Genomic DNA, 18,057 nt, shown 5'->3' on the forward strand with positions numbered 1-18,057 from the left:
CCTCTTCACTTTGGATGAAGAGGAGCCTGGGAAGGGGAAGCCGTTCGTTTTGTACACAGGCTCACCTCTAAAGATCTGGCTTTTCCTTCTTAGCCAATCTGCTGTTTCCTTCAACAACCCTTAAAGAACGCACAGACCAGCTTCTTAAACCCCTGGGAAAGCACAGAGTCACCGTGACCTGATGCAAGATCTGTACAGAACTTTGGCTTTGGAAGAGTTTTATTTCTGCAAATGTAATGGGGGGCGGGTCACAGTCATTTCCACTAATCTTCCTTAATCACCAGGGAGAACAGGGTATCGATTGGCTCTTTGCCACCCTCACACCTGCAGCCTTAGAACAATGCTGCAGCATAATAAACTTGCATTTCATCCCCTTGGCTTAGCGAGTTAATGAAACACCTAGCAGCTTAGGGAACGCTGACAGGAAAACAAACCTGGTTCCGTTTACTGTTAAGAGACCCAGGGAGGTGAGCTTTGATGCTGTCTTCTAAACAGTGGGAGATGCTGACACAAGGAGGGGGGCAGGAATCTTAATCGCATTACAGCTGGTTAAGTCAGAGCTTTACTGGACTGTTTGCAAATCTTATAATCCCCATCATGCCTGAAATGAACAAACTTCATGTAACAAGGCATAAACATCAGATTGCAGAGCAGAGGCAGCCAGAAATAGTCATCACTCGCTTCTCTTCCAGGGGGTTATTTTCAGCGTCTCTCCACTCCTTCTCTTTTCTCCCATCGGGAGCCAAAGGTCCCATCTCAATTATACATTTATTACTGTGGTGATTCAATGAATTCCTATGGAACCCTCCAGACAGAGGACAGAGACTGTATCCTTTCCCCAGCTGTAGGCCTAGCACTTAACACAACACCCAATAAATATTTACTCAGTGAGTGATGGAATTCTTATAACTGCTCCCCCTTTTCCCATCTGGATTCCAAACTATTTTTGTTTTTTTCTCTTTTCCTCACCAAAACTAATTCACCACTCCCTTGGGGACTTGCTGAGTGACAGTTCACAGTCTGATAAACTACTCTGTGTCGAAAAGTAATGAGCATAGTTATGAAGGCCTTTCTCAGAATTTTAAAGAAGAGGTTTCAAATTTTTAATTCAGATGAAAAACTGAAAAACCTCAGACACTGTGATCCTAGATGCACGTTGGGGTGTGTGGAAGTTCTTTCTTCACCCCCAAATTCACTCTTCCTACAGAGAGACTTGGGCAGTCTCCAAGCATTCCCTAAAATGAAAGGCACAGACATCTCTACTCAGAGAGGATATAAGACCATTTTCTAAAGACTCTTGGTGTTAATGAGGTTGGGACTGGGATCGAGTTGAAGCGATCCTCATGTTTGTAGCCCAGGATCAACGGCAGGCCCCATGAATGATGGGCAAAGGGGAGGAGCTGATCACGAAATCCTACAAACAAACAGGCTGTGTTTTGGTTATTCCTTTCTCTCCTGGTACCTAAACTATTCCACAGAGAAGAGTGACTCTCTTTGTCTAAAGAGGATGCGAAGAGGAGGCACACACAACTAATTCTACTCGACAGGAACAGCACTCACAGTTCAGAATTTTTTTCTTTTGTACGTGTTGAATCCCCTTTGCCGAAATTTTGGAATAGAGGGAATTCATTATCGATCTGCACCGTAAAATGTTGTTCATTAAAAAATGAATACATATTAATCCGGAAATTTAAGTTACTGGGCTTGCAATAGATATTAAAATACTGGGCTTTTATAGTTAAAAACAAGGTAATTAGCTGGATAAGAGCAGTTGCTTTTTTATATATATATTTATTTATTTATTCATTTATTTATTTTTGGCTGTGTTGGGTCTTCGTTGCTGCACACAGGCTTTCTTTACTCGCGGCAAGCGGGAGCTGCTCTTCGTTGCAGTGCGTGGGCTTCTCATTGCGGTGGCCTCTCTTGTTGCAGAGCACGGGCTCTAGGCACGCGGGCTTCAGTAGTTGTGGCACGTAGGCTCAGTAGTTGTGGCGCAGGGGCTTAGCTGCTCCACGGCATGGGGGATCCTCCTGGACCAGGGCTCAAACCCGTGTCCCCTGCATTGACAGGTGGATTCTTAACCACTGCACCACCAGGGAAGTCCCCAAGAGCAGCTGCTTCTAATTAAAGGCTTTAAAAGTTGACCAATGTTGGGGGCTTAGGCTTATCATTTGTCTTGGGTACAGGATTGAGAAGCCTAGTGCCTGTTGATTCAGCAAACGGTGCCGGAAGGAGAGATGCAAAGGTGAGCGAAACGTGGCTCCTTTCCTGGAGGAGCTTCAGCCAGCAGGTGGGCAAGGAGTGCACACGTGTCATGCCTTGTGGTACATGCTGATCGTGGAACACAGAGCAGGCAGCAAGCGCTGCCCAGGACCTGACCCTGGAGCTGATCCAAATCTCTAATTAGGAGATAAGCAAGTTCCTTAAGATCTTGCTGAAATTTCAAATGGCATGTCTCCACTAACCACCTCACAACTTCAGATCCGTGATTCCCAACCGGGGCGATTCTGCCCCTAAGGGGACCTTTAGCAATGTCCTGAGACGTTTTGCATTGTTACAGTTGAGGGGGTGCTACTGGCATCTAGTGAGGTGAGGCTCAGGTTTGCTGCTAAAAATCCTACAGGACACAGGACAGCCCCTCACAACAAAGAATTATCTGGCCCAAAACGTCAACAGTGCTGCGGGTGAAAAACCCTACTTTAGACAATGAGCTATTTTGTGCCTCTAAGCTGTTGCCCACTCACGAAGGTGGACAGTTAATTACCTGGGCCCTCGTCTCCTAGAGGGTGACCTCTCTGGGGTCTTGGACTGTGTCAGAGCCCAGCAAGCACTTCTTATAGAATGAGTGAACATACAAGCAAATGCAGGCGAGGATATCGGCTGATCCAGGGTCCCCGCCCTCAGCCAGACTGCAGCGGTGGCAGCTACGCTCACTCACGGAGCCCGTGTCCACTGAGCGGGCAGCCTCAACCCACTCCAGCGACTGCTGCTGTGTGGACGTGCAGGCCCAACTTAACAGTTGTTCCGTATTTTCAAAAGAATCTGGAGATCTGGACTTTTACAGGGAAATCACCTGATTTCTAAATGCTGAGTAATTTGAAATTTGAAAATCAAAAAAGAAGAAACAATGACTATACAGGCAAACACAGTAGGTCCAAACAAAACAGGCCTGTAGCCCTGCCTTCTGACTTCCGATCAGTCTAAGCTCCCACAGGACAGAGACTGGCCTCGGATCCCTGCCCAGGATCCGCGAGCTGGTCACCCAGTCACAGCTTGAACACACCCAGTCTATGGACAATGCAGATCAGCTCTGTGCAAAAGACAGGAAATCTGAAACACAGTCTGACATTCCTCTTCTGGTGGTTCACTTTGTGGTTGGAAAATTCTTTGAGGCTGAAAACACACGATCCTTAAATTCGAGAGTTCTCAAAAATCAGGAAATTCCAAAGTCAAGGTTCCTTTTGCAATAATCACACGTGCTGTTTCCTTGATTTGGGTACACACAGCCCTTCTTTCCGTCTTGTTCAGGGCATACCACGAAGTCCACAGGATGTGGAACAGCCTGGAGATATGGCCTCGCACAGACGGCTGCTGGAACCTTCAGACTAAGCGCGGCCTCCCCACTGGAGAGTATCACAGGCTTATTTCCTACACTCAGTTCAACACCTGGGTGTTTTTTGTTTTTCTGCTGTTTTTTAATTCATTCTGAAATTGTATACAACATACAATCAATGAGGCTTATTTGTAAGAAGGAAAATTACTGTCAAGAGTTGAGACGATCACTATGAAGGGTAAGATACAGAAACTGGGGGAAGAGTCGCGAGGATGCACTAGGATATCTTGGCAGTTAGGTTTTTGGACGTCAACCTGCCCGTTTGTGTCCTGCCTTCCCAGAAGGACAGGTGCAGAGTAAGGAGGAGGGAGTGTAGGATCAGCTCCCTGCCCCCCAGCACCAGCTCTGGTTCCAAATCGCGAAGTCTCACCGTTGGCACCTCTTCCCCTCCATCCTTCCCTGTCCTCCCAGGGCCGTAGGGACCAAATACTCTTCCACCCCCAGTCTGACTAAGCCTCTCCCTTCTGCATCAGGTCCAGTTTCAAGCCAGTTCCAAGGCCCTCCTGCTCACCCCACCCTCTATCTCTCCTCCAGTCTTCACATTCATTGTGCATTCAAACAGTTACTATCTTACTGCAGAAATTATCTTTACGACTTCTTCTCCCGAAAACTCTTTGAGGGCTGGATGATGTCTTATGTTCCACATGCTTTGCATACAGCAGTCACTCAATAAATATTGTTAGTTGATTAATAGAATTATAGTCTCTAGTATTAAAAATCTAAGGCAGGACTCCCCTGGTGGCGCGGTGGTTAAGAGTCCGCCTGCCAATGCAGGGGCACGGGTTCGAGCCCTGGTCCGGGAAGATCCCACAAGCCGCAGAGCAACTAAGCCCGTGAACCACAGCTACTGAGCCTGCTCTCTAGAGCCAATGAGTCTGGAGCCCATGCTCCACAAGAGAAGCCACCACAGTGAGAAGCCCGTGCACCGCAACAGAGTAGCCCCCGCTCGCCGCAACTAGAGAAAGCCCGCGCAGCAACCAAGACCCAACACAGCCAAAAAATTTAAAATAAATAAATAAATAAATAAATAAATAAAAGAAATCTAAGGCAATGAAATCCTTTTCCTAAAAATGTTCCACTGGACATTCTTAGTTCACCGTGTCAGCCCCTGAACAAGAAATAGAGCCGTTTTGTCCTGGGTAACGCTCCTTCTGTACTCCTGCCATATCATCTAGATATTCTTTATAAATGATCAGACTGGTGGGAAGAGAAACATTTAGGCCAATGTCTCTTCCACCTCCCCATGACCTGCTTCTACCTAGACACTATCTACGCTACTGCTAAGTCCTTGGCGTTTCCCACGTCATTTCTAGGGAGGTATGTGAAGTTTATGGGATGTTGGACACACACAGACCTGGGTTTGAATCCTGGTCCAATCACTTAGTAGCTCTAAAATCTTGGGACAATCAGTTAAATGTCTCTGAACCTCAGCTTCTTCATCTTTAAAACGGGGCTAACTTGGAGGGTTGTTGTGAAAGTTAATGAGATAATATTAATATAAAAATGTCTGAAATATAGTAGTTGCTCAATAAATGGTTATTATTATTCAAAGGAAGAGGTGAGACTAGGAGGAGGAGGAAGAAGAGGAGGGTGTGGGAGTATTTCCTAATTTTTCTTTTCCTTCCGTTTTTCTTCTTGGGGCAGGAAATGCCCCATTAGGGGCTCCTGAGAGGAGTTGAAATCGCTTTCACTTTCACCGAATGCCATGAGCAAAAAGATTCATTTCTGTCAGTCTGGATGGTTTAGGTACAGACCTGCCCTCAGGCAGGGAGATGAGCAATAACAGACATCCCAGGGGCCGTGACTTTACACTTTTATCCGAGAGCTGTTCCTGGCACACAGACCCCCAGGAAATATCTGTTTATTGAACCAACCCCTTCCAGCCCAAAGCCACATGAGATGCAAAGTCACCTCTTGGACTTCTTCATCATGGTATTCCCAAAGCCTGGTCCTGACCCTCACATTTATCTTGCAGGAACCTCATATTGATGTTTAAAAATGACACCATTTTTGTGTGTGTGGCTATGACGGCACAAGACAGGGGATTATTTGCAAGACGTCCTGGGAGAGGGGAGGCTGCCCTAGACACACCGAGCACGAGTACCGGCCCCACCAACCAGCACTGTGGCTTTTGAGCAAACAGGTGACAATTCTGCAGGTCCAATGTGCACATGAATGCAAAAAAGTGGAGGGAGGGGGTGGGAGGAACCAACCCTTAGGATTACTCTCAGCCCCAGAATGAGAAAAAATATGGATTTTCTAGAACTACGGCTTATTTGAGCAAAGCTAAGCAACAATATGCTTTTTCCTTCCATCATGCTGGTAAAGAAATGGAAAAACCTATTCCAAGACTTGTCTGCAATTCAGTTTTGGAGTGCCATTCTTGGGGCGGGGGTGAGGGGGGATTGTCAAACCATGCATCCAAACTGGAATGGAAATAAGCATTATCTTCAAGTGGCCCTAGGCTTGTTTTCCTTTTTAAAACAGAGGTTAAGAGACCAGTAAGTAGCAACAACAAATATGACTTATTCTCCATAATGCGCTGCATTAGTGATTCAGGCCAGACAGCAGGCAGCCGTGGTCATAGGGGAGGAGAGCTGTGGGTCATCCGGACAGCAGCCGGCAGGCTGGGCGAAGACTTGGCAAGGACTGACCCATTCCCGGGTGACTGAGAGGCTCGTCTTGCTTGACAGGCACCCGTTGGTGTGGTTTCACTTGGCAGATGATAGAGCCCACCTCCCTCAGCGTGGACATCCTGACCAAACGGTGCATTGTTCTCACTGTTGAATCAAACTGGTGTGACTTCTGGCAAGTGGAGACAGTGGAAGCAGAGGATGACAGGACTTTACTTTTTTTTTTGCGGTACGCGGCCCTCTCACTGCTGTGGCCTCTCCCGTTGCGGAGCACAGGCTCCGGATGCGCAGGCTCAGCGGCCATGGCTCACGGGCCCAGCCGCTCCGCAGCATGTGGGATCTTCCCGGACCGGGGCACGAACCCGTGTCCCCTGCATCGGCAGGCGGACTCTCAACCACTGCGCCACCAGGGAAGCCCAGGCCTTTACTTTTTACTCGATGCATTTCTGCATTGTCTTAAATGTCTCACAAATAGCACCCGTTACTATGTAGATTTACAATACATAAGTATATACCCCCAAAATAAAGCACGCCCACTAATGAGAGGAGCATCAGCAGTCTTAACAGTTTAAACTCACCATCACTCCCCACCTCACCTCATCTTCCCTGAAGCTGACAACCACAACCCTTGGTAATGATCACATCAGCTGGTTTGAATACTAGCAAGCTGGAGTGGATCAAAGTCTTAACTCCATCAGCTATCCGATCGGCAGTCTGTGTAGAGAGTTCAGAGGTAGCACCCTACAGCCCATCTTCCACACAGCAGACTGAGGAATGTGTTTTTAACCTGGGAGCGAGTGGCTCCTCTGCTCAGAATCCTCTGATCGCTTCCCCCCTCACTCTTACAATGGCCTTTAAGACCCCACGTGGTCAGCCACCAACCAGTCTCATCTCCTACTACTCTCCCCCATCAACCTGTTCCGGCCACACTGCTCCTTGAGCAGACCAAGCACACTCAGGGCCTTTGCACTTGCTGTTTCCCCCCAGGGTCCCCAGGGTTCGTTCCCCCACTTCCTTCAGGTCTCTGCTCAAATACGGGAGGGAGAGGCAGTGCTGTCTTTATGCAAATGTATGGGTGCATTCTAAACAAGGATGATCTGGAACTTGACTAGGAGAAAATGAATTGAAGGGTCAAAGGCAAAAACACAAACATAGTTATAGTTATATGCACACATAATTAGTGGTTCACCTATAGTGGTTACTCTTGTGTGGATGAGTGGCTGAAAGGTATACCGTTGAGGCTCTGGTTCCTGCTCTGGATGCTGGCTGTAGCAGGTGTGGTATATTCAGTTTGTGAAAATATTCATGATAGTTGCACTCTTCTGAATGTATATTTATATGTCAATAAAATACATACCCAAACACACACCCTTTCTTCAACATTTGAGAGCAAATATTAGTATCCCAAGGAAACACAAACAACTAATTTTCTTCTCCTCTCTCTATGCAAAAGACTTACCATCCCACGGTGGCCCTGGTCAGGATCATATCAAACAGCAATATTGATAAACCAGCCGTGATCACCTGCAGAAATCATTTCAACAAAAGGTCATCAGAGCAGCAGGACCTCGGCAACCTTCTCCAAAGCCATTCTTCACAAGCTTAGTTTGTGCTAGTTCAGATCCCAGACATCAGCCATGCCTTCCCACTTCATGACTTTTTCCCCCAAACACTTCCTAGTTCCCCTAAATAGCTTTCCCAAATACCCCTGTATTTAGCGGAAAATGCTAAGTTCTAGTCTATATTGAGGTGAGAATCTTCAAAGAAACATTTAACTTCCAAACTCTTCAAAGGAGGAGTTTGGAAGCCAACATCCAAACTCATCTCTCCCCTGGGCAGGGGCATAGCAAGAATCCCTGTTTCCATCTTGTCTCAGCTGTGCAAAAAGAATCCTCAAGGTCAGAAGTACTCATTCACCTGTTCCCAGATCCTCCAGCTAAAAACCCAGCTGTCAACCTGCCTTTGCTAACAGCACCGTCTCTCGCCCTGCCCTAATGCCCCTGTCTTTCTGGCCCGTGACACACATTCTAAGAAACCAGGTACTTCCTAAGGGAGGGAGCAATGAAATTAATTAATTACTTGCAAACATCTAGAAGCCACAGGAGAGGGAAGAGGTTAGTCCACATCTCTCAGAGCCAGAAATTACATAAAAGTCTCTTAGGAATGGCAGTAACAGGACTCAGCCTCCAGCGGTGCCTCTAAACATCAGCACAAAATAGTTTTGAGAACCAAAGACCCAACTTTGGAATGTCTGCTCAGGAAAGATGAGCAGAATTCCCAGAATTCTGCATTCTGGAATACAAAATGGCTTCCATGAGGAAGGTCACCCTAAGGACTTGCTTCCTTGCAATGAGAAGAAGAAGCAAGCCGTATCGGGATGGGTCACGCAGGCTGGATGCCCTTGGAGATGTCAACTGCCATCTCACTCAAGGGGACGTCATGTCCGGTCTTGGAGGCCTCTTCAGGTCCCAAGCAGGGAACAAGGCAACAAGCAGATGGTCAGAAGGAGGGAGTGTGTTTAATGGGTCTCATCTTCATTCAGTTACCATCTCAAAAAGAAGTCTGGAAATATAAACCAGGAACGTTCAGTACAGAAACTCTGTGAACTCTTAGAACCTTTGTAGTAGTTTATTCATTTAAGGTCACTTTCTGTTTGCTTTCCTTGCTTAATTTGCAGCAAAAACCTTGATAACGAAAAAGACCTGTGGTGTCTTCAGGAACAAAAAAGAAGTAGCAACAAGGTCAGAGAGACAGTGGCAAAGTAGAAAGCAAAGGACAAGAGGAAACAGATTTCTCAAAGTGAAAACGGAGCGGTGGCTGTTATCTCAAAGAGCTTTTATCTCAAACAGCAGTTCTTCTTCCCCCATCCTGCCCTCTTCTCATTTGGCATTTTATTTAGGACTTTTGTATCTATGGTCATAAATGAAGTGGGCCTAAAATTTTATTATCTTGCAATGCAATTGTCTGGTTTTGGAAACAAGGTTATACAAACCACATGAATTAATTCATCAGCTTCCCTGCTTCTTTTCCTATAAAGGATACAGATGGTCTTTACTGTGGTCTCTACTCTGACCTGACTGTCTCTGGACCTGGAGCTTCTAGTTGGGGTGGCCTTTAATCCTAATCAAGTCTTCTCTTTCTCCTGGATTCAAGTTTCTCATTTTCATTTTTTCCAAAAATGTTTTTCATCTATGTTTTCCACTCATTAACATTTAGCAGTTTGGAGAAATATTATTTTATCTCATTTGTGCCCATTTTTATCACCTTCCCTTTATTTAAAATAAATTTAGTTATTTACTTTTGGCCGCGTTGGGTCTTCGTTGCTGCACGTGGGCTTTCTCTAGTTGTGGTGAGCGGGGGCCACTCTTCATTGCAGTGAGCAGGCTTCTCATTGTGGTGGCTTCTCTTGTTGCGTAGCACGGGCTCTAGGCGCGCGGGTTTCAGTAGTTGTGGTGCGCAAGCTCAGTAGTTGTGGCTCGCAGGCTCAGTAGTTGTGGCACACGGGCTTAGTTGCTCTGTGGCATGTGGGATCTTCCCGGACCAGGGCTCGAACCCATGTCCCCCATATTGGCAGGCGGATTCTTAACCACTGTGCCACCAGGGAAGTCCCTAACACCTTCCCTTTTGTTCTTAGTCATTTTCTCTTACTTTTTTTTCCCCTTTCCTTCCTTAGTCTTAACCAAAGTTAATCTCATTAATCCCTCTTTACTTTTGCAACTTCTTGGACATTTCCTGGGACGGTGCCAACAGAGATTTATTTCTTGGAAGTGCTGAAAAGGCCTCTATTCTGCTGACGGAGGTTAGTGATGGCAGCTTGGTGTTAACAGAACAACTCATAACGTTTCTGAAGACTTTCTTAACTCTTCACCATTGTCTTCATCTCCTTTTCCCTTTTTACCAGCTTTTTTCTTTTTTTCCAACTTTACTGAGGAATAGTTGACAAACGTAATTGTATATATCTAAATTGCACAACATGATGATTTGATATACATATACATACATGGCCTCCTCTAATTGTCTTCTCTGATGGCTTTTTTCGTATGACTTACAGTCTCCTTTGTGGAACCATCACCTCCCACATGCCCTGCAACAGTCACAGCTGAGGGCTTGTGGCTCTGTTCCTCTATGGGTTTCTTCAGCTTAGGAGGAATCTCGTCTTCCATGAGATAGACAGCTGGCCTGCTTGTTCCTATTAACTGCACCTTTTGCCAAGAAAAACACCTCTGAGAAATTTCAAACCAGCCCTTACTTGAAAATAAGGTTGGTTTATAGCCAGACTGGTGCCTTTCCATCTGCTGCTTCCTGGAAACATTTGCATGGTCTCCTGCCTTTCTCCCGGGCCCCTCTTTCAAACTTCTCTAAATTTTTCTCTCTCAATGAGCAAATCTGCTGGCTGAGACACTCAGTGAAATTTCACAAGGAGGTTTGTCTTCTTTCTGTAGGGAATTTATAGTGAACTTGTTTATTCTGTAGAGCTACTGGGGAGGCAGATGGGCCACTTTTTAATCTATTTCCAGAAGGACCCTCAGTTCCTTAGGCTTCTCTGCTTTCTTTTACCTCCATCACCAGCCCCAGCAGTCAGCTCTCTTTTTAGAAGCATTTCCCATCACCCTCTTCCCCCCCCCACCCCCTGTGTGTGTGTGTGTGTGTGTGTGTCTCTCTCTCTCTCTTTCTCACACACACACACACAGAGTCACCAAAGTTCTACCACTTCACAAAAGTCACAGTGTAAGAAGGGATGAGTAGCAGCCGACAACACCCCACTGAGGGGTGGACCCTGGGCAGGTGTCCAGCCCGACTCACCCACTAAGTGACTTGCACCCACACATCCATCTCAGCCTGTATGAGCTTCAAGTTCCTGCCCCAGCAAAGCAACAGATTTCCATATGCCATGGGCCGTCAGGGCTGCTCAAAAACACTGGGAAGTGTGTGAATGACAAATCTACTTGTGCTAAGAGTCCACTCCACTTCTAACTCCACTGAGGAACAAACAGAAGCCAGGTGAACAGACCTTTCACCTTCACCGCTGACTGTGCAAGTCTGGGTACAGAATGTCCCATGCAAGGGCACCTGGGGGCAGAATTTGGGAGGTGCAACCGACTCCCTAAGCTCAGAGGTGGGGAAACTGTGACCCAGAGATGGTGTGTGACTTGCTCCAGGCCCCGGCGACTTCATGGCAGGGAGCAGTGGAGTCAAGGCCCTGACTCCCAGGTCAGCCTTCTCTCACAGCCAGAAAGGCCCCACATGAGCTCCATGCAGCCTTTTTGAAAATAGGAGTCCACTAAAAGCAGGGACTCAGATATCTGCAAGCCCATGTTCACAGCAGCATTATTCACAATAGCTAAAACTTGGAAGCAACTCAAGTGCCCATCAATGGATGAACGGGTAAGCAAAACGTGATATATATATATATATATATGTATATATATATATACACACACACACACACACACACACACACACAATGGAATATTATTCAACCTTAAAGAGGAAAGAAATTCTGACGTATGCTACAACACGGGTGAAGCCTGACATTATGCTCAGTGAAATAAGCCAGACGCAGATGGACAAATACTGTATGATTCCACTTATATGAAGCACTTAGAACAGCCAAACTCATAGAGATAGAAGGTAGAATGGGTGTTACCAGGGCCCGGGAGGGATGAGGAGTGGGAAGTTAGTGTTTAATGGGTACAGACTTTCAATTTAGGTTGATGAATGTCAGTAAAAGGATAAACTTTTTTTTTTAACCTTTAAAACGGCTAAAATCTGCCCATGAGAAAGACTCCAAGTTACTCTTGGGGCTTGCCATTCAGGAGATGGAAGTAGCAGCCATACTGTCAATCGCTGTTCTTGTTTTCAAAAAGCATTTAAAAAACTACAAATCTAAAAAAAAAAAAAAATACAAATGTTTCCCCAAAGAAGAAAGAGCCCTGTGGTCTGAGGAATGTCTGCCTTGCGCACATGAGGACCTGAATGACAAACACCAGGACCTGCCACAGTTTGGGCTGCCAACAACAGCAGAACTCAATACATTGTGTCAACGGCGGGGCTTTGAACTTCCTGGATTTGTCAATGGATGTCACAACCTCCGTGTTATTTAAACAGATTTTAGTATTTAAAGCAGATCAGGTTTGTTTTTTAAACATTCATTTCGATCCTGAGACAAATTTCCTGTTTGTTTAAGGGAAAATACAGAGGAACAGTTGTTGATGGGAACCCGCCAGAGAGTCCTGTATTTGGAAGAGAATCAGAGATTTAGTTTTGCTGTTTGTTATTTTTTTGATGTTGCTGTTGTTGTTGTTGAAATACATAGGACATAAGGAAAAAGTGGCCGATGGCAGCGTGTATACAAGGCCCTTCACCGTAACTGCCCCGGTTCCAGCCATGCACCTCCCACGTAAACTGGTTATAGGTTTTCAAACCCTGTTTCATCCCATCATCTTGCCTTTGCTCAGCAAGTTTTCTCTACCTGGAATAATTTCACAGGCCTCCTCAAACAATCCCTATTCACCTTTTGAAAATCCATTTCTAAAACTTTTCCTGAGTGGATCAGAAGCTTCTTCTAGGGGCTTCCGTAACCCCTTACCATTTCACATGTCAAATTCTACTGAAATGGTGGTCTCCCCACACAGGAGGTGAGCTATTCATCTTTGTATGTTCAGGGCCCAGCAACAGAGACTTGCATACAGTAAGTGCCTGAAATAGTTTACACAAATGCACTTGATCGTCAGAGCTGGTAACATAACCCCAAAGTGTTGTTTATTTTTAAATCACTTTTCATATATTAGGGACATTGGAACCCAGACCTGAGAACCCTGGGGACAATCTCTCTGTCCCTCATCTGTGCCTCTTGGACCAACTACCTCCATGGGGCTCCACAGAGAAGATCTGAGACTGGCTCTCTGGTTCCAAGTCCAAAAATGCCAGGGAAGGTTCTGATTGGTCCCTGAACCAATTGACTGTGGCCTGGGAAACAGAGTAATGTAAGAACATGGAAGCTCACCCTTGAACTTCATGGTTGGAATGGAGGAAGGAAGGTTTCCCTGGAGGAAGGTAGGGAAAGTGTTGGGCAGACAGAAGAACAGCTTTTTCTGTACCCTTGCCATCAAAACCATCTGGGAGCTTGCAGGAAATGCAGGATCTCAGGCCCTACCCCAGACCGACTGAGTAATATCTACAGTGGAACAGACCCCTGGTGATATGCATGCACATTAAGACGTGAGGTGTTCTGCTGCACACCATCCAACTCCAGCGCTGTCCAGATGGTACTCCACATCTCCAGGGAAGGGTGGACTCTAGCTTTCTCACAGGCTGTAGAGGCACATATCAGACTGTCCTGGAGTCCATCTGTGTTTCAGATTCACATATGAATGTAACCAACCAAGCCTTTCTTTTAGGTTAAAGAGTAGATCTAATAAAAATATATAATCTCGGGCTTCCCTGGTGGTGCGGTGGTTGAGAGTCCACCTGCCGATACAGGGGACACGGGTTTGTGCCCCGGTCCGGGAAGATCCCACATGCCGCAGAGCGGCTGGGCCCGTGAGCCATGGCCGCTGAGCCTGCGCGTCCGAGCCTGTGCTCCACGACGGGAGAGGCCACAACAGTGAGAGGCCCGCATATGGCCAAAAAAAAAAAAAAAAAAGTATAATCTCAGAACAGGCTGTCTTTCTCGCCTAGGACCAAAGAAACTATGCCAAATCCACTAGACAGAAACCACATCTAAGGCTGAGAACTCTGTTTGGTGTTTTATTTATTTATTTTGGGGGGCTGCATTGGATCTTCGTTGCCGTGCACAGGCTTTCTCTAGTTGCAGCAAGCAGGGGCTACTCTCCATTGCGGTGCGCAGGCTTCTCATTGTGGTGGCTTGTCTTGTTGCGGAGCACGGGCTCTAGGCACGTGGGCTTCAGTAGTTGTGGCATGCAGGCTCAGTAGTTGTGGCTCACGAGCTCTAGAACGCAAGCTCAGTAGTTGTGGTACATGGGCTTAGTTGCTCCACGTGATGTGGGATCTTCCCGGACCAGGGCTCGAACCTGCGTACCCTGCATTGGCAGGCAGATTCTTAACCACTGCACCACCAGGGAAGCCCCTGTTAGGTGTTTTTAAAATATTGAATTAATTTATTCAGTATCAATCCTATGATTTATTCCAGGATCAGTTAATGACAGACAAATCATGCTAAACTCCAGGCACAGATATTAACAGCATTTGGTATCACCTCATTAAAATATACAATGAGCCATTACTTTTTCAGGTATCAAAAAATGACATTTACCATAAGCACAGTGGGACTGAGAATATAGCTGAGGAACATAAAGAGATCAAGGTCATGTGAAGAAAGGATAAATTCTAAACCTAGAGAAACCTCGGATGACTTTTAACAAACTCCTACATTTTACGGAAAAAGCAATAGAACAAAATTAGAAAAAAAAAAGTGACATAAATATCTAGTTCATGGAAGGTAAGAGAAGAAAGTAACCAAAATTTAAAGAGGGCAGGGACTTCCCTGGCAGTCCAGTGGTTAAGACTCCATGCTCCCAAAGCAGGGGGCACGGGTTCAATCCCTGACCGGGAAACTAAGATCCTGCATGCCTCACGGCAGGGCCAAAAAATTTTTTTTTAAATAAAGAGGGCAAAAAATGTCCCAGGTGTCAGGCTCAGCAGTGTCACATGTATGAATTCATCTGCTCCTCGCAACAACCCTCCACAGGAGGGGAGGGTGCTTTGTCCCATTTTACAGACGAAGAAACTGAAGCTCCTTGAGGTCAAATATCTTGCTCAAAGCACACAGTCACAAAAAGGGAAGCGTGCAGACTCAAACCCAGGTCTCCTGGTTCCTGTGCCAATCCTCCTTTTCCACTTCCAAGTTAACCGTCAGTGGTAGTTCTACTTAACCCTGGAGATGTCAACTTGACTCAGTAGCTCTCAACCCTGGCTGCACAACAGAATCTCCTGAGAAGTTAGAAAACAAAAACAAAAACAAAAACAACTAAAGTCCTGTCCCATATCAATGAAATTGGAATATCTTATAATAAGGTCCAGGTATCAGCATTAAAAAAAAAATTCCCTAGGAATTCTCATATGAAGGTAGGGTTGAATCCCTCATTAGTGATGTATTCTTTTTTTAAATTAATTAATTTATTTATTTTTGGCTGTGTTGGGTTTTCATTGCTGCATGCGGGCTTTCTCCAGTTGCTGCAAGCAGGGGCTACTCTTCGTGATGGTGTGCGGGTTTCTCATTGCAGTGGCTTCTCTCGTTGCGGAGCACAGGCTCTAGGTGTGCGGGCTTCAGTAGTTGTGGCTCGTGGGCTCTAGAGAGCAGGCTCAGTAGTGGCGCACGGGCTTAGTTGCTCTGTGGCATGTGGGATCTTCCCGGACCAGGGCTCGAACCCGTGTCCCCTGCATTGGCAGGCGGATTCTTAACCACTGCACCACCAGGGAAGTCCCTAGTGATGTGTTCTTAATTTCAGTAAAAGTATCCGCAAAACTGCCAAAATTCACAGAACCACTTTATAACATTGATGAATAAGCCAGAACCTGGTAAATAAGACATCATCATTACCATCATCATCACCATCTTCACCACAGGAATAATTTATTACACCATTTTACATTACCACCACAGTGTATGAGGGTTTCAATGTCTTCACATCCTTGTTCTTATTTGTCTTTTTTATTATAGCCATCCTCGTGGGAATGAGGTGGTATCTCACTGTAGTTTTGATTTGCATGTCCCTAATGGCAAGTGATGCTAAACATCTTTTCATGGGCCTATTGGCCATTTATTTATCTACTTTGTAGTACTGTCTCTTCAGATTCTTTGCCCATTTTTAAACTGTGTTATCTTTTTACTATTGAGCTTTAAGAGTTCTTTATATGTTCTAGATACAACTCCCTTATCAGATATATGATTTGTCTGTGAGTTGTCTTTTCATTTTCTTGATGGTGTCCTTTGCAGCTCAAAAGTTTATAATTTTGATGAAGTCCAATTTATCTATTTTTTTCTTTTGTTGCTTGTGCTTTTGGTGTCAAAGCCACATTTTGAGTAGCAAGGAATTCTAAATCACTATTCGATCCAACACCTTAACTAATGATTCACTATACATGAATCATACCATTATATCACAGTTTCCTTTTTATAAAGCCATTCATTCATTCTACCTTCAAACATTTATATTCTACTTTAGAACATGATCTATCCAAATTAAGTACTACTTTACTTGATTTATAATGAGTTTCCAATGTGAATTTTAGAAGCCAATATCATGCTATGTGATGTGAATCCAAGACAACAGAAATCTGAGAATTAGGAGATGAAATAAGCATGTATATTTAATGAAAAAGTCTAGAAAACCTCAAGTAGTAATTCTCCAAACATATTCATAGTAATTTTGAAGAGGCTGGTGACTAGTTCTTTAAGGTAGGAATAGAGGAATGGAGTGTTGAGATTATCTAATCTATCCCCTAAATTTCAGCACTTTAAAGATGTCATTCCATTGTCTGTTGGTATTCATAGTTTCAGTTGAAATGTCAGTTACTTTTTAAATTTAAGGTAATGTCTTTTTCCTCTGGTTGACTTTTAAGATTTTCTCTATCTTTGGTTTTTAACATTTTAACTAGGATATGCCTAAGCATACTTATTTTTCTTTGTATTTTTAGTTTGGGGTTTGGTGAGATTCTTGAAGCTGTGGGTTGATGTCTTTCAGCAGTGTTAGAAAATTCTCAGCCATTATTCCTTCATATATTGCTTCTCTCCTTACCTTCTAGAATTCCAAGTACATATATATTAGACATTTTGACAATCTCCCCCATGTCTCTTATACTTTGTTCTATTCTTTCCATTCTTTTTTCCTCTCTATGCTTCACTAATCCTGTAACACTGTGTCCAGTCTGCTCTTAGACCCATCCACTAAGTTATTAATTTCACACATATTTTTTCCATTCAATAATAACTCTTTGATTTTTTTTACAGATTCCAATTTTGCATTGAATTTCTCCCATAATTTAATTCATGTTTTCCACTATTTTCTTTAACATATTATTCATAGTCACTTTTAAGTTATCACTAGCTCCAACACCCAGATCATTTGTGGTTATGCTCTCATTATTTTTTCCACTTAATTATCAGTCATGTTTTCCTGACTCTTAACATGTCTACAACTTCGTACGTTGAACACTGCATGTAAAAGAACTACAATCAGGGATTGAGTAAATCAGAGATGGGCTATAGCTCTAGTAAGGCTTAGTCCACCTCTACTTTATCTAGTTCTTCAGGTATTGCTCTTCCAGACTTGTGTGTAAGAGCCAGGTAGATCTCTGACTTCTCATTCCTGTAAGTTCTGCCTTTCAGAAATTTTTTTTTTTTCTTTTGCATTACGCAGGCCTCTCACTGTTGTGGCCTCTTCCATTGCAGAGCACAGGCTCCGGACGCACAGGCTCAGCGGCCATGGCTCACGGGCCTAGCCACTCTGCGGCATGTGGGATCTTCCCGGACCGGGACACAAACCCGCGTCCCCTGCATCGGCAGGCGGACTCTCAACCACTGTGCCACCAGGGTAGCCCCTTTCAGAAATTTTGACCTTAGCTTTTTAGCTTCCCATCCCATGTAGATTCAAAATCTGGCAACAGTCTTTAGGGGAAGAGTCATTGTATATTTGCTTCAGGCTCCTCTTTTTAGCAAGATTTTGTCTCCTAAGTACCCCCAAGATTATGAGCTTTTGCTTTGCCTTTCTGGGCCAACCAGAAACCTCCAGAACTGCTCCAGAGTTCAGCAAACGTCTCCTGGGAATACTGGACTTGCCTTTGGGGCTC

The 18,057-nt window shown here is 44.9% G+C and overlaps 1 protein-coding gene across 4 annotated transcripts in view; it reads right to left on the reverse strand.

The window, feature by feature from the left end:
* Positions 1-18,057, reverse strand: part of TMEM241 (transmembrane protein 241) — a 108,325-nt gene that overhangs the window by 4,460 nt on the left and 85,808 nt on the right. The window contains exons 14-15 of one of the 4 annotated variants that reach the window (XM_081252079.1): positions 7,706-7,770; positions 1,807-3,705 (exon numbers count right to left, since the gene is read on the reverse strand). In XM_081252079.1, coding sequence (XP_081108205.1) covers position 3,705; positions 7,706-7,770 — 66 coding nt within the window. In that variant the 3' untranslated portion in view covers positions 1,807-3,704. Of the gene's footprint in view, positions 1-1,806; positions 3,706-6,161; positions 6,419-7,705; positions 7,771-14,720; positions 15,199-18,057 lie in introns of those variants that run through there. The other 3 variants (XM_081252078.1, XM_081252077.1, XM_081252081.1) reach the window with 3 other exon arrangements.

Source organism: Mesoplodon bidens, assembly GCF_964165515.1.
Source record: "Mesoplodon bidens genome assembly, chromosome: 13".
NCBI classification, from domain to species: domain Eukaryota; kingdom Metazoa; phylum Chordata; class Mammalia; order Artiodactyla; family Ziphiidae; genus Mesoplodon; species Mesoplodon bidens.